The sequence below is a fragment of the Pristiophorus japonicus genome, chromosome 22 (assembly GCF_044704955.1).
Source record: "Pristiophorus japonicus isolate sPriJap1 chromosome 22, sPriJap1.hap1, whole genome shotgun sequence".
Taxonomy (NCBI): Eukaryota; Metazoa; Chordata; class Chondrichthyes; family Pristiophoridae; genus Pristiophorus; species Pristiophorus japonicus.
In genome coordinates, this window is record NC_091998.1 from 15,020,125 (window position 1) to 15,036,300 (window position 16,176).

At 39.5% G+C, this 16,176-nt stretch overlaps 1 protein-coding gene across 7 annotated transcripts in view; it reads left to right on the forward strand.

Annotated features, from left to right (window-relative positions):
• dlg5a (discs, large homolog 5a (Drosophila)) overlaps positions 1-16,176 on the forward strand; it is a 240,416-nt gene that overhangs the window by 145,527 nt on the left and 78,713 nt on the right. For all 7 annotated transcript variants that reach the window (XM_070865668.1, XM_070865671.1, XM_070865669.1 and 4 more), the window contains exons 6-7: positions 1,474-1,657; positions 14,601-14,872. In XM_070865668.1, the coding sequence (XP_070721769.1) occupies positions 1,474-1,657; positions 14,601-14,872 (456 nt within the window). The remainder of the gene's footprint in view (positions 1-1,473; positions 1,658-14,600; positions 14,873-16,176) is intronic.

The window sequence follows — 16,176 nt, forward strand, 5'->3', positions numbered from 1 at the left end:
TATGCAGTTGTGAGCCTAGTGGATGAACTGGTAATGTGTAGTGTGATTGTTAAACCTTTGTTAATAAACCAACTAGTTCTTAATAGCAATGTGTTGCTATGAATTCTTAAGCAAAGAACCCATGAAGCAAATACATTACTAAAAGGAAATTGAAAGATTAGATGAAGGGAATGGGGTTAACTGGATAGCTTTTTTAGAGAAGTGGTGCCGGGAAATATTTTGTACTTAATGGTCACGTTGTGTGCTGTAAAACTCTGATTCTAAAAGGGTAAGAATAGATTAGGTTGCATTAAATAGAACAAAAAAGTTAAATTAAAGTAAGAATGAGAGAAAATAGGGTCAAGAGCAACGTGGTCGCGCAGTGGCCTGGAGGTCCCGCGCAGGCTGCTCATCGGCTTTACAATGGAAATAACCTCATATGCGTGAAAAATTGAATGGGTGGCGCAGTCAGTTAAAGGGGCTCGCGCACCCCAAAAAGATTACAGGGAACTTTGGTCAAGAGTATCAGGGCAGAGAAGATAGAGCGAGCAAAATCCAAGTGTTTAACTTTGACTGTTTAAGTTTTTAAAAATTTACATACAGGTTGAACCTGCCTTATCTGGAACCCTCGGGACCTGGCCTGTTTTGGATAAGGGATTTTTCCGGACGAGGGGTGGTAATGTTAAATTGGATGGTACAGGTACTGAGCAAGGAGATATCGGGGCTGGCTGACTTGGGGCTGAGATTGCGGCAGAGAGATCATGGGGGGGGGGGGGGAGGTGGTAGGGCGGTGGATCGCAGGGTCAGGCCAGCGATTGCGGGATTCGGCAGCGAGGAAGGATTCAATTTGTTCATATCGGAGTTCTGCCCATGCGCCACCCGGTCGGGAATGGTTCTGGACGACAGGTGGTTCTGGATAAGGGAGTTCTGTATAAGGGAGGTTCAACCTGCAGTACATTTTTGTAATACAAGATTAATAATTCTACTAATAAAGATATCCATGACAATTTGGCAGCTTTACTTCTGCGAAGGTGTTTCTTTCAACTTGACCATCCAAGAACTGAAACCGAGAAACCATCTGGCCCGGCGAGATTGTCATTTTCTTAGATTTTCTCTAAGGGATAAGACTTCAGAATCATTTATGATGCTGAAATTAATATTTTGTGGAAATTCAACAGCCACCGCACTTAAAACATGAAGTCCATTATCTTGTAATCCATCAATTCGTTCTCATCAGTCTTCCAGTAAAATTCTTTGTTTACAGATGATTCACCTTTACAGTGAAGTATGAAGAGAACAGAAGTCATTATTTCTGAAATAAACAAGTACATACTTAGCTTGAAAAGTGGAGGCCCTGCTTTTAATTAATTGTAAATTATTTATAGTGATTACATTCTACATTTATTAACCATTAAACAATAGGTTAGACCAGCTACCTGATGGTGCAACAAGAAAATCCCAATTCCCCAAACTTTTTTTTGTTTACTCCTTCAGCACATTGCACAGCCGCCTGCGAAATGATCAGTCTCAACTCAAGGAAGAAATGGAGGTCATCAAGAGGGAGAACACCCAGTTGCTACGGGAACACAATCATGTCCAACAGACCTGTGAGGAGCTGAAGAGACTCCACGAGGAGGATCAGAAGGAGATCACTGACCTTCGCAGCCAGCAGCAACAAGTAGGTGTTGAACACACACTACGCTCTCTTAGATGTTTTTCATTACAGATCAGCTGAGTTTAGCGGTGAAGCACATTCTTCTGAATTGCACGATTAAGATGGTCTCTCATTTATCTTCTGTGATAATGAGTAATATTTCAGAACTGCGGGGAGCAGCCATTTTGTTTGGAATTCCTCCCCTTTGCCACGTGGAATAGGAACAATGGGGGGAGAGTGGCACAATGCCACAAAATGGTGGGCAAGAGGGGATGTTATATGGCATGCTTGCTCTTAGACTGCCACTGATCACCCCTGTTACCCAGTATAAAGGTACATCGAGAACATCATAGTAAGTCTTCAGATACTTTCCTTTGGAACACTGATGGTTTATTGACAATTTGGTCTGGGGTATGGAGCACCGTTGTGATGTTTGCTGTGTTTCTATTCTGAGCCAGCAAGGTAGAGCACAGTGAGGCTGGAAAATGGAGTAAGTGGAAGGGCCCAAGGAATGGAGACACTAAGGAGTAGGGTACAGAATTTTAAAATTAAATCCAGTAAATTGCAAGGTTTGTTATGGCTTTCCTTTCAATAGCTTGTTAACTATTAAAATAACTCACCCCAGCAGTAAGAACACATCTTAGCTACACATAATTTCCATTACAGCTGCCACCCAAAGTGCTGTAAAAGCCCCACTAGTTCCATGTTGTAAAGTTAAACATAACTCGCTAGTCCATCTTTTGACAGGGTTTGCCTGCTAAATAGTGCTGAGCGCATGGCATAGTGTGGTATTTTGAGAATGTATTTTCCTGAATCTGATTTCCAATCAGCGGCTGTATCTGGGAGAGTTTTTGTTTGTATGGTTAGAACACTGGGATGTCTTTGTGATGATTGACAGTGAGACTCTTTGTTTGCTGTTCATAAATACCAGCTCCAGTTTGAGCCCAAGGAAGTGGGCTTAAACTGCATTTTGGGAGTTGCAGTTAATCAGAGTAACACTGGCCCATTCTTGGAGTTATGCATAAGAGGACAATGTCGTATCTGGAAGTTTTAGCCCACTACCTGGTTGAGCCTCCATAGATGATGTAAACTCTTGGAATGTAACTCAAGTTTGCCGGATCCAGAGCAGGTGGGAACAATTCCAGAAATTCCAAAGACAGAAAAGGTAACCCTATGGGTAAACAACAAGCAGTTAATTAATTTCATTTTCTGCTATGACTTTGTAAGAATGCACCGTACCCATTTAAAAAAAGTCACCTTTTCCAATGGGCACAGCTACCTTTGGAACACTATTAAGAAAAACTACAGTATCCTGAGGATCCTACAGCTAGGAGAGAAACGGTGATGGGCAACACCTATTCAGTTGAATATCGATACTAGGATCAGGCAGGTAGAAGACTGGGAGCTGCTGGAACACATGTGAATGAATTTGTAAATGGAGGGTCTGGGAAGGCAGGGGCCATCGGTAAACAAGGGGCAACGGGGCTGGCATGGCCTGGGTTGGCACATGGGGAAGAGTGAGTGCAGGAGATAAGGCCTGGAAGAAAATGGGGAAGGGTTGCTGTTCGGAAATGCTGATGGGGGTTGGGGAATAGAAGATGCGGGTGTCTGAGGCTTGGGAACGCTCAGTGAGGCCAAGTTCAGTAGTCTGAGTCCAACACTCCCCCCCCCCCCCCCCCCCCGAGTGCCCTAATCAATGTCATTAAAGGCTTTGCATCTAAGTCTCGCGTGTCACAGCTCGAACACTTATATAGGACAAAACAAAATTGTGTAGTTACTATCACTGATATTTAATTCGGGCACAGGGCAGTTTTTGTTAAGTGCGCTGCGCTAAATTAGCTCAAATACCACTGTCAGTAATTTACCAAAGAGGAAAAAAAACATTTGTTCAGAAAAGCTACCAATCAGGAACCAGCACAAAATAAACCACTTAACTCACTCAAATTAAAAATACTTTCAGTGGCTACAGTAGCTGTCACACCCTAGTACACACAGACTTAAAAGATATATTCATACAAAAATAATGACATGATAAATTATGTAATTCTTTTTTTAACTTTAATTTATCTCGGAAGGTGTACATTAAAAAAGTCTTCAAGAAGTTTCTGCCATATATGCCAGCCCATTTCTCTGGGGCATGAGTCCTGTTGTAGTCAACGCTGGGCTCTGTCAACTGAGTCTTAGTCCTGAGGACTTGTAGCTTCTGTTGATGTCCTGTGCGAGTGTGAAAAATCCTTCATCGATTTTGTCATTTTATGCCTTCTCCTGCGGAGCTGCATTACCAAACCTCCGCAACCACTTGTACCACATGACAAACAAACGGAAAATTTACAGGTATCTTGTGAAGAGTGAGCAGCAATAAAAAAGTAATATGCTTCAATATTTGTCAATATTCTGTGCAGTATTTTAGAACTTGTTCTCTCTATGAATGGTACATCAGGACAGCTGCCAACTTCACTCCTCACCTACAGAGCGATGAAATCCAGAGTGCAACCAAATAATTCGTGTAGCATGACCACCAGGCAGAACATTTACAAGTAACCATCCAGAGCAAGTAGCAGCAGTGGGGAAAATTCAGCTAAATTTTCTATAATGCACCTCTCTCTCACAAAATGCAGTTTAACTTTTATATCGTTTAATCCATTATGTAAACATTCTAAACTAAAATTCCGATGTTTGCCCTTGGGCAGTGGAGGATGTGTAGGAGTTGCTTTGATGTAGAGTTTGGAATTTGTGCTTCAAGTTGCTCAGCCAGCCAATCAGGCCTTGCTGTATTGATTATTTGAGACTACGCTGTAGGAACGAACTGTCCTGGTTCCAGTGCACCAACCACAGCTTCAGCTAGAACTGAAAATTCACCATGGCAACTAAGAGGGAGCATAGATATCATGTAAGTAACTGAGAGAAAAGGTTTTAGGGAGGGAGAAGAATAAGCAAATGAATAAAAATACTTACAACTTTTGCAGTCTGGCTTTGCTGGTAGTCTTGCCTCTGAATCAAAAGGTTGGGGGTTCAAGTCCCACTATGGACTTAAGCATCTAATATACTCTGACACTTCAGAGCAGTACTGAGGCAGTGCTGCATTCATTGTTGAAGGTGCTTTTGTTCAGATGAGATGTCATCCAAGGCTCCATCTGCCTGCTCTGGTAAACATAAAAAAATCTCATAGCACTATTATCCTTGCTGTACTTGACCAACATTGCTTCCTCAACCAACAGCACCAAAAACAGATTATTATGTTGTTGTTTGTGGGACCTTGCTATGTGAAAATTGGCCACCATGTTTGCTCATTGCATTTCAAAAAGTAATTCACTGGTTGTGGAGTGATTTGTGACAATTTGAAAGCACAATAAAGCATTATATAAATGCAACTTCTTTCTTCTTCCTTTCCTTAGCAAATACTTTCCTTATAAATCCACCATGGGAGGCAAGACAAAACATATATGCTGTATATAATATTGATAACCGAGATAAGGAGTTTTAAGAAGGGAAGATTAAACTGTTACTTGTATCTGAAGCAAGTTTTGTAAAGCGCTAAGTAACTAGTAATAAAAACAGAAAATGCTAGAAATATGCAGTAGGTCAGGTAGCATCTGTGGAGAGAGAAACAGAGTTAATGACCTCGGCAGTAAATAGTAATGTTTGTGAGGCCCCGCCTCTTTCAGTATCAGTAAGCTATGCAATATTTTCACCTTGTGTTACTTTGCTAAGTTTGCTGCATTACAATGATGGATGAACTGCTATTGCGTTCAGATTGAGTGGGGCTGTGGTAACCATAAGAAACCACACTCCAGTTCATAGAGCACCCTTGCACATTGCCATAGGATATCTCCTTGTAGTATATCTTTCTGCACCCTAAGTGCACTTTTCAAGAACCAAATGTTGTGATCCATCATGAAAAAGGCTTTATTTTTCTAATTGTGTAACCTGATAAATTTGAATTTCAGTGGTGTTATGTATCTGCCAGACACTGCCAAGTATAGCCACTTTAGGACTTAGTAGAATCCTGTTCTTTGTGAAAGGGGTTGAATAATTCAATACACCATTTTTGTTGAGGCTGAATAATGAGAGAAAGAATAGGTTTGCTTTCTATAAAGTGTCAGGGAAGATTGGTACACAATGGTCAAAGCATTAATTTTAAATCATTCTATTATATAGGCTGATCTATCAAATTGTAATTATCCTTTAAATAATTCATTAAAGTATTCTTTAGTAATATTCTACCTGAAGTAGTTATTTTAATAAAATCTTAAACTTTTACACAATAATCTGTACACATGTGTTTCTGACTTTTTTTTAATACCTTATATATTTTTTCTAGTGCTGCTTCTTTTTATGGTGCCCTTGTGCCCAACACTATTCTGCATTTACTGCCTATATTGCTCATCCATCTCAAATAAGTGCTGGCTAAATTCAGGATTTTGCTTTGTGGCAGTGACAGATATAAACCTGAGTTCTATCCTCCTCGTTACTCCACGAGGAATAGTATCAGCTCCACCTAGAGACGTTGTGAAATATCCAAATGGAAAATCAGAAAAATCATTCCAGGAAGCAACTTCTATATTTTTTTAAGAAGCTGATGATTTTACCTGGGAGAGGTTAATTGGATGAAATTTGCATGCAGAATTTGCTTCCAGACCAATTCTGTCACTGTATTTTGCATAGTGAGCCTTGCATTTAGTGCCGTTTCGCAAATCAAATCCGAACTCCCTCCGTACTAGACCGCTCCGTGATGGCTGTGCGACCTCGAGTGACTCCATTAAAAACCAGTCCAGGAGTCAATCTGGACAAATATAACCCTGAGAAATTGTACTAACATCAGTGAAACCTACCAGGGAGGGAGGCATGACTGCAAATCTCTCTTCAGCTGACAACATTGAAAGACATCAAATTAGATTCTTGTAAGTACATTATTTTTCTCTCTAAGATGGTGGAGGACCAAAAGACAAGGACCTGGACTTTCCTTCCCCTTGTATGTTAAATATAAAACTCTGCATTTGAACAAATGGCTATTTCCCGAATTCCAGATGATGATTATTCTGCAAATGCAATTTTTGGAATGTATGCATTCTGATAAGTATGTTCCCTGAATTCTTGTTGTAGTTAATCAAAGAGGAAGAAAACATAAGGGTGATATGTTTATTTGCATTACCAGTTTATTAGTGTAGTGCTCTTTGAAAACCATCAGGTGATTTTCAAGTCTTTTTATCATTGTCATGAATGCTAAGTGTATGAGCTGAAGTAAATAGAAAGCTTTACTTGGCTTGACATATATGTATATAAAATAAATAGGGGTAAAACTGCTGCTTTTAAGGTTGACTGATAGTGAAGGGTAGTGTTTTTATTCCTGATAGTGATGCATCAGCTTTGTTTTTTAGAGCAGCTGTAATAGATGACTTTTCCCTTCAGGCCTGAGACACTTAAAGGCCAAGGGAATGATTGAATAAAGCCTGCTTATTCAGGTTCACAGCTTCTATTCATGAAGGACAATGCTACTTGTTTGATGAATGCTTTTTAAGTTCAGATTAGAAAAAGAAAGCCTTTGCAAATTGAATGAAGTGAACATTTTGGAACTATATATAAACATTTAGCTGACACATCTCCAAGGGGGAGATTTTATAGAAAAGTTCATAGTTTGGAAAGAAAGGACTGAAGCAGCGATGTGGCAAAGGTTCTTGGAAATGTTAAGTCCATGGTTCATTTGATGCAAGAAAAGAGCTTAGTTTGTAAAACCAGCCTCTGTGCATTAAAATAAGCAAAAGTGTGAGTGGAGCTGACTTTGTTTGACTGTGAAAAACAATTCCTGAACTCCAAGTTAAAACTAAACCTTAGGAATCAAAATCAAAGTTTGTGCAAACAGAGTAACCACTTGACAGGCGCGAAAGTCAAAGGTCACTGTGAACTACACAAGCGAAGTTTTGTCCTTCCAAAGCTTGTTTTTCACATTTTGGAAAGTTTCTGAAGTTACAGGACCATTTATGTTTTTCAATGCTTAATATGTGCATAAATTAGATTTTTTTTATAAATGCAATTTCTTAAGTGAGTTAAATCTTACCAAATTGGAGTATATACTGTTAATAATATGCAGTACACATGGAGGATAACTCGCTTCTTAAACTCAGAATTTGCACCAGATGTGGATAGATTATCTTTGATTAGCTTGCAGTTGATTATTTTGAAATTGGCACTTACTGTTCTGATACCATACAAAGCAACACTATTGCACAGACCTATTGATTCCGTTGCACTGTTTTCTATTAGGTAGAATGATTTAATTTTGGCCAAAAGGTTTTTTTTTCAAGTTTACCTTTGTAACAGAAAAAGAAACATTGAATTATATCACTGCACGGCTAGTATACTTCGATAGTGAACACATAGACGAGCAAATTGCTGCATCAGCATGTAATATCTCCATGACTTTTCACTACTTGTTGAAAAGTGACCATCCATCGCTGCTGTACAGGAAGGCTTCTACCAAAGCATTGCACCTGGTCACCTCATTTGGGGGAAGCCACGAAGCCAAAAGATTTAGTTGAAGCGGTTGCATGGAACTAATGAGTGTATCCTTATGATTTCCTCAGCCTCAGAACCAGTTATGGAATTAGAATGCATCTGCTATCCTATATATAAGATGAGTATAAACATCTGGCTCCATCCAACTTGAGATTGATGGTGTGGCTATTGAATGGGACAGAGCAGTCTCTTACGATTAAGATCTCAGATCCTGTTTTCTGTTGTTACTCCTAAGCCTACTGTGCGGAAGTATTATGACTTACAATCTTCCATTCCCTGTTAGTTATTAACATCAGGATAAGCCAAACTTAAAGACTAGGGTAGTTAGAAAATTGATCACTTTCACATATATTTCCTCTCATGGGAAGCATTCAATGTTGTAGAACTAGTAGTTTTGATTTCTACAGCACAGGATCCATCTTTATCAAATATATCTAAAACATTCTCAACTGTTGCAATTTATTAACCTAGTTAAAGCAGAGTTCTATTTTCAAGCTAACCTGCAAACTGTTACATAATGTGCAGTGTCCTGAAAAACAGATTTCCTGATTAAATTGTAAACAAATTTCCCTTCTCCACCCCTAGAGACTGCAATTGTGTTTGTTTTCTATTTCCTACTTTCTGGTTCCCCTAGGATTTGCCGAGCAGACCTGACTGCTACCTGATTCATGGTTCAGCATCTTCTACTTGCTTTTTGTTTTTTTATAGTTGGGACAAGGACTCCACATCACAACTAGTCTTATGAACCTTTAACCAGCAAGAGCATGGCAGGTGTATCTTGAGATTTAAGTAAATGCCGCTTACTAAAGAATAGAAAGACAAAAGAAAGACTTGCATTTATATAGAGCCTTCATGACCTCAGGACGTCCCAAAGTGCTTTACAGCCAATGAAGTGTAGTCACTGTTGTAATGTAGGAAACGTGGCAGCCAATTTGTGCACAGCAAGCTCTCAAACAGCAAATGTGATAATGACCAGATAATCTGTTTTTGTTATGTTGATTGAGGGATAAATATTGGCCAGGACACCAGAGATAACTTCCCTGCTCTTCTTCGAAATAGTGCCATGGGATCTTTTACATCCACTTGAGAGGGCAGATGGGGCCTCAGTTTAACATCTCTCCCCTCCCTACAGTGTAGCAAACCTCAGTACTGCACTGGAGTGTCAGCTCATTGTGCTCAAGTCTCTGGAGTGGGACTTGAACCCGCAACCTTCTGACTCAGAGGTGAGAATACTACCAACTGAGCCACAAATAAATGAACTTGCATTTATATAATGCTTCATTGTATCTCAAGAAATGTTTCAAAATGCTTCACAAATTGCTTCGAACTGTTACTACGTAGTTCAATGTGGTAGCCATTTAGTGCACAGCAAGGTCTCAAATGGCAAATGAATGAATGCATAGTTTGGTGTTATTGGTTGAGGGAGGATTAGTGGTTAGGGCACTGGGGAAATATCCTGCTTTTCCTAAAATAATACCATGGGAATTTTAACGCAAATAATATACTAAATGATGACAATCTTCAAGTGTTCACTGGAGAAGACATGAACAACATGCTTTCCCTAAACAGCGATAATCTAAATAGAATTAACAAATACCATCTAACTGAGATTAAACTTTTAGATTAAGTAAAGGGCTGAAAGCAAATAAATTCCCAACAATGGATAATATTTATCCTTAAATTCGGAGAGGCAATGAACGAGGTCTGCAAGGTGTTGATAATTATGGTGGAGTTGATTAACAGTAAGAAGGCCCGTTAGAAGCTAATGTGATGCTCATTTTCAAAACAAGTAGTAAAACAGGTCCAGGAAACTACAAATCCATCAGTCTTGCATGAATACTGGGTAAAATAATGGAATAGATTTTCAGGAATAACCTTGTGAAATCACCTGCCTGAATTACAGTGTAAACAACAGCCAACATTGATTCAGAAGCTGAAGATCCTGTCTGGCAAACTCTGCAGTCGTGATTATTATCGCTTCTCTGTGTGACACTGCAGTGACAGCTGGTACTGACATCCCAGCATGTCCCGAATGATACCCTTCATTTAGGTGGGCAAGAAGGTAGACAAGGCAGCAAAGGGAAATCACTCCAGCAAAGCAACATGAGGGCAATCTAAGGCACGGGGTAACAAAGAGAAAATCAGAGACTTGAGAAACAGAAATAATCTAAGACAAGAGAGGCATGAAAAGAGAAAAACAAAATTGGAGTAACTAAACCGAGGAGTAGGTCACCATCTTGGGGGTCTCGCAATTGTAAATGTATTTCTGGATAATAACTTGTAGGTTGGGCATTTCTCTCGGCTTGACTGTGAGGAGTTGTAGAAGATTATTTGCCAGAGGGCTCCCTAATTAGCTGGAGGTCTTTGTATTTCCTCCCATGAGATTTTTTTGGGGGGGGTGGTGATGTTGGGGAAGGGTCGGTTGGTAAATGGGATGAAATTGCCAGAAACGAGGGGCAAATATGTATGAACCTGATGGGCCTTTTCCAATGTAATAACCATGAAAATTTTCTTTCATTGGAATGTAGCTGAGATGGGATGCGATGAAGGTCTAAACTCTCTACTTGCCACAAGGCTACCATCTGATATTTATTTGTTCTGTCTTAATCTATTTGTCACTTCCGTGGGTTGACAGCTTAGAATCCCCACGCTACCGACTTAAAAATCTGACTCCGATCTCTTGTAGATGTCTTTAGTGGGAATTAAGCGTGTTCATACTGGTGGAGTTATGCTGAGACTAGCGGTTAAAGCATATTGTTGGAGTGGAGTTTTGAGGGAAGGTTTAATCTGAAATTGGTTGTTTCTGACACTAGGTGTCAAAGGGAAAAGCATGTGTTCCATTTCCCAGCACCGACATCTCTCCTTGAAGGCCACAGAAAAAACATGTTATGACCACCTTTCCTGCATACTACATCTTAGTTCTTGTTATACAGATATCTTAACAACTTAATAATTTCCATACTTGCATGTTCTCACTTGCACATATACACAGCAAAAACACAAGGGAAAACTATAGGAAAATTTGATTGTGATCTGGAAGCTCCATTTCCTGCTTTTCAGGCATTCCGCCTGTGAGTTTGCCCTCACGCTAATTGTGATAGTTGAGTTAATGTGAAAGTACTCAGAGCTTTTCCATCATCCTTGGCACAAGCAAAACCTTTCAAGGGCCTATCAGACTTTGGCGTGGGGAGAAAAATGAGATAAGTGTTTACAGGAAAATAAGAACATGAATAAGCTGTTGCATCATAATACTGTTGTCCTGTTAATGCACGTCGCTTCATTGTAGCTGACCATATTTGAATTGTGCCTGGTATCAAACAATAATATCTACTACATGTTCAATTCAAACAAAAATTAATACAAGGTTTGTAAGGGGTTGAGATTTTTAAAATCCAGTATAATTCCTCATTTACAGTGTTCTTTATGAAGTGCAACTGGAAAGGGACCCATATGCAGATTAATCCAAATGTTGGAAAATAGGTTCCCATTATGTTTTTTATAATCTTTAGTGGTTAAAGTAGTTTAATTTTGAGGTGAACCCCGATACTGAGCACCCAGAAAATGCAATCACATCTTTAAAAACAACATTTATTCTGGCACCAGACCTTTAGGCATGGTTGAAACTGCTGGTGAAAGGCATGTTTAGCTTGGCTCAGTGAAGTTGACATTTAGATGTTCCTGTTCCATTTGTTTTCTGATGTGTGCTGTACATTGGTTTCTAATGCTTGGAAGTTGGTTACTCCACTGGTTTGAGTGTGGCACCATCTGATGCCTATTTAGAGAACTGCAGTCTTCAGTGTAGTTTTGGAGATAATTTCTTGCCTGAATTGACTTATTCGTCAACCCGGTATGTTTCAATATTAGGGCACTTTTACATTAGTGCAGTACTGCCCGCTCCTGATGCATAGATCGTTTGGATTCGGTGGCACTAGCAATTATAAACTTACAGCCTTACAGCAGGGCCAAAGACCGCCTTAAGTGGAGGAAGTGCATCCGGGAGGGCGCTGAGCTCCTCGAGTCTCATCGCCGAGAACATGCAGAAATCAAGCGCAGGCAGCGGAAAGAGCGTGCGGCAAACCTGTCCCACCCACCCTTACCCTCAACGACTATCTGTCCACCTGTGACACGGACTGTGGTTCTCGTATTGGACTGTTCAGCCACCTAAGGACTCATTTTAAGAGTGGAAACAAGTCTTCCTCGATTCTGAGGGACTGCCTATGATGATGATCTTTCCGGTATCCTAGCTATTACGTATCCCTCAACCAACATCACTGAAACAGATTATCTGGTCATTATTGCATTGCTGTTTGTGGGAGCTTGCTGTACGCAAATTGGCTGACCATTTCCTATTCTTTATTACAACAGTGACTACACTTCAAAAATACATCACTGGCTGTAACGCGCTTTGAAACGTCTTGAGGTTGTGAAAGACGCTATATAATGTCTTTCTCCCTTCTTTCTTTGATCGCAGCAGAGACCCAGTTTGTTGCCACCCTATATCCCACTGGGAAACACCCTCTCTCGTTGGTCTATTAAACTTGCTGAGTTGGTCCGTGTCTCACTGGGTCAGCTTAGCATCTGTTCACAGCAACATTTCTTTTTTAATTGATCTTTTAAAAAAAAATCTTAAGTATCCTTTATACTGTTCTGTGCCTCCTGTAAACCCGTTTGAGGCTGGTTTGGAAAATGGGCAGCAAGTCTCCTGTGAATCCAGAGAAGATGAGGTCTCTGTTTTCCAAGTCCGCTTTCAATGGTCCTACAGGAGAATGGAAGTACAGGACAACCTATAAACAGAAGAAAGCAACACACACAGGTCTGTTTGGTGCCACTGCCCCAAGAGTTGGTTTAAAAAGTGCTGCAGATGTTAAAATGCCTTTAGACTGTTTTACATTGAAGTTTTTTTTGACTTTCATAATTCATCTGGTTCTAGACTATGTTTAATGAATGACTATTACTGTCATCAAATACTAATCCAAACAGTAAGCACCCTGATCTATCTATTTAAAAAAAAAACTAAGCTCACTACGTAGTGGCTGGGTTTTTGTTTGGGATTGTTACCGTTGCTATATGTTTGACACTTGATTCTTTAGCTGTTCTCCTTAGCAGTGCACACACTTTGAGTGAGGTTGTGATCACTGCTAACAGCTGAGACTGAGTGGCTATCATTGGAAATACTGCAAACATACCAGAGTTGGCATTTTTCAAGCGCTGTGGAAATAAATGCTTTGGAAGGCTGTTATTTTGTAAGTCCATTGTAAAACCTTATTCCTCTAGTCTCAACTACAGGAGAACACTGCTGTACTGCTCACATTTTTAAAGGTTTTAAGCAAGAAACAATACTAGGCTGCATAATGTAGATGATATTGAGTCAAAATGGAACCAGACAAAATGCTGCAACCAGTTAGCAAAGACCCATAGAATGAGCTTCCAATTCAAAGAACAGACATGTGGAGGAATATTCCTTATAAGAATATCTTCAAAAGGAGCTTTTTTTGCTCCACTTTCCTCCCAGTCCTTCCGATTCTGGTGTGAGTTCCTTACCACAGTACAATACCTTAACAGTCACTTTCCAAACCATTGCTCAAGTGGCTGTTGCTGATTTGTGAATCTTGGCAGTGAGTGTCGGCAGGCAGTTGAATACATCAAAGCTAGCCCTGATCCTGTTATTACCCAGTTTTTACATAGCGCACAATTCTAGCAGAAGTTGTCCATAACAATCAGCAGTGGTCGATTTTCCTTTATCCTTAGGCACTGCAGCCTGTTGCAGTATCCTTACCTCTACTTTGGTCGAGATCAGACAACTCAACACCAACAAAGGATCAAACTTAGAATCTACCTGGTCTGTACAGATCAGAGTTACTGCCTTTCTCTTTGGCCCAAGAGGAATAATTCTAATTAAACCTTGTAAAGTGCGGACATTGGGTTAGTTTGTATCTGGAAATCTAAGTTTTGTTTCCCATTGATTTATTTTCAAACCTATAGCCCCATTATTTTTTATTTCTTCGTATCTTGTTGACTGTGGTTCATAAAAGGCGCAGGTAAGTTGGTGAGGGCAGAGGAGGAGTGAGTACTTTTAGTGTAAATTATTCTCAACCCCACCGGAAGAAATTGTTTATAATGGACAGCAGAGCCACACAGGACTGGCATGTTTATCCATTGCATACACACTCTAAACAACAAAGACCTGATATTAACAACTTATTTTTAAGAAGCATTATCTATGTTTTTTGTGATATGTATAGAAAATAATTGAGAAACAAAATCTTGGTGAAATGCAGTAAACCAGTGGCAGAAGAAAAGCCACTAACACATTGTGAAGTGTTGTTTAGGGTATTTTGGACTGTGATAATATCCACCAGCACTGTTAAAGCTTTTAGAAAAAGAACACAAAAATATTAGCTCTTAAGATTTGGGCCGGAGTACATGGATTCAATTTTCTTTGGTTGTTTTGCAGGTTATGAGGGAAAATGGCTCGTCTGAGATTCTAAATAAATTATACGATACTGCCATGGACAAGCTAGAAGGCTTAAAGAAAGATTATGATGCACTAAGAAAACGGTACAATGAGAAGATTGCCAACCATAACACTGACCTCAGCCGTTTGGAGCGAGTGGAAGAAGAGAATAGGCGTTTCCAGAAACAGAATGAGATGCTGATGAAGCAGACAGATGCTGCTATTGTGGAGAAAACCTCAGTTCAGCAACAATATTTATCCACATTGAAGAGGTGAAGAGCTAACTTGGCACACAATAGTTGTGTTAGAAACTGGTACAAATCCTAACAAAAAAATTGTGTGCGGAAGGTGACGTATTAAGCTAATATAAATGGCACAAAGAGGAATCCTTTGACAATCTCTAACTTTTTTTAGACATATTTAATATTGTATTTTTTGGAAAACTGAACTCTAAAGGGAGAGTGGTATCAAATATTACATTGTGTAACAAAGGGTGAGCGTTGATGGTCTGAGATGATCTTTAGTCATGCTTTTCATCTGCTCAGATGTCTATCAGCCCTAACAGAATAGTAGGCCAGTGGAGAAAAACATGTGATTTACACTCTTAGCATATTATTTTATTAAATGGTAGCCTTTCAAACTTCCAGCATATCTCTCTCCCTTCATCTCATTTTTTTTGTGAAACTTAGAAATATTTTCTCCAGAATTTTGTGGCATTCCACATATAACTGCCCTACCAGTCTTCCACTTCAGCAGCACCTCTTTGACTTGAGGACACAATGCAATTCTTCAAAAGTATATATTAAATCCCAAATTAAGGGACAGCAAAATGTAAAGCTATAGATTTGGTGCACATAGTAAAGCCCAAATGGAAGTTCGAATTTTGAGGTGAGGTAAATGGTACAGTGTGTTGCAGCACCAACCCATGTTGTCAAGGAGTGGTGAGATACATATTCAATGCTCCACACAGCTGAGTTCTCAGTCTTGGGTATGTTGCTCCAATGAGGGACAGAACAGAAGTTTGAACTGTTCCCCATAGCGAGGGAAAAAACATTCCAGAGCAAGTTGGAAGCTATACAGTGTAGGATATATACAGAGTAGGATAACCTACGCTGCTATTGGTGTGTGGTCAGGGGAGACCAGATTTCAAAGTTTTTTTTCCCCCAACTCGTACCTTATTCTGTTGAAACAGAATGACAAGTATATAGTGAAAACTAACTTAAAAAACCACTTGTCTGTAATAACAGGATTTGAATCCTGTTTGCGAATGTGTTCATCCATAAAGGCTATCTTAAATTATTCCAAAGGTGTCCATTATATACTTTCTTCACTAAGTATATTATCAGAAAATATTGTGTCTAGCATGTAGGTGATGAAAGAGGTACATGTAAAGTAAGATTTAAAAGATAATTCATCATGAAATTTTGTATTTTCACTAAACCTACTAAAAACATTGGCATTGTTTGAAATACTTATTAAGCAAAAGTGGAGGATAAATGTATTTGTTGTAGTAAAATGATCTTTGTGATTGTTTTAATTGAAAAGAAATGAGCTTTGTTTACTTTTGCATTGTTTC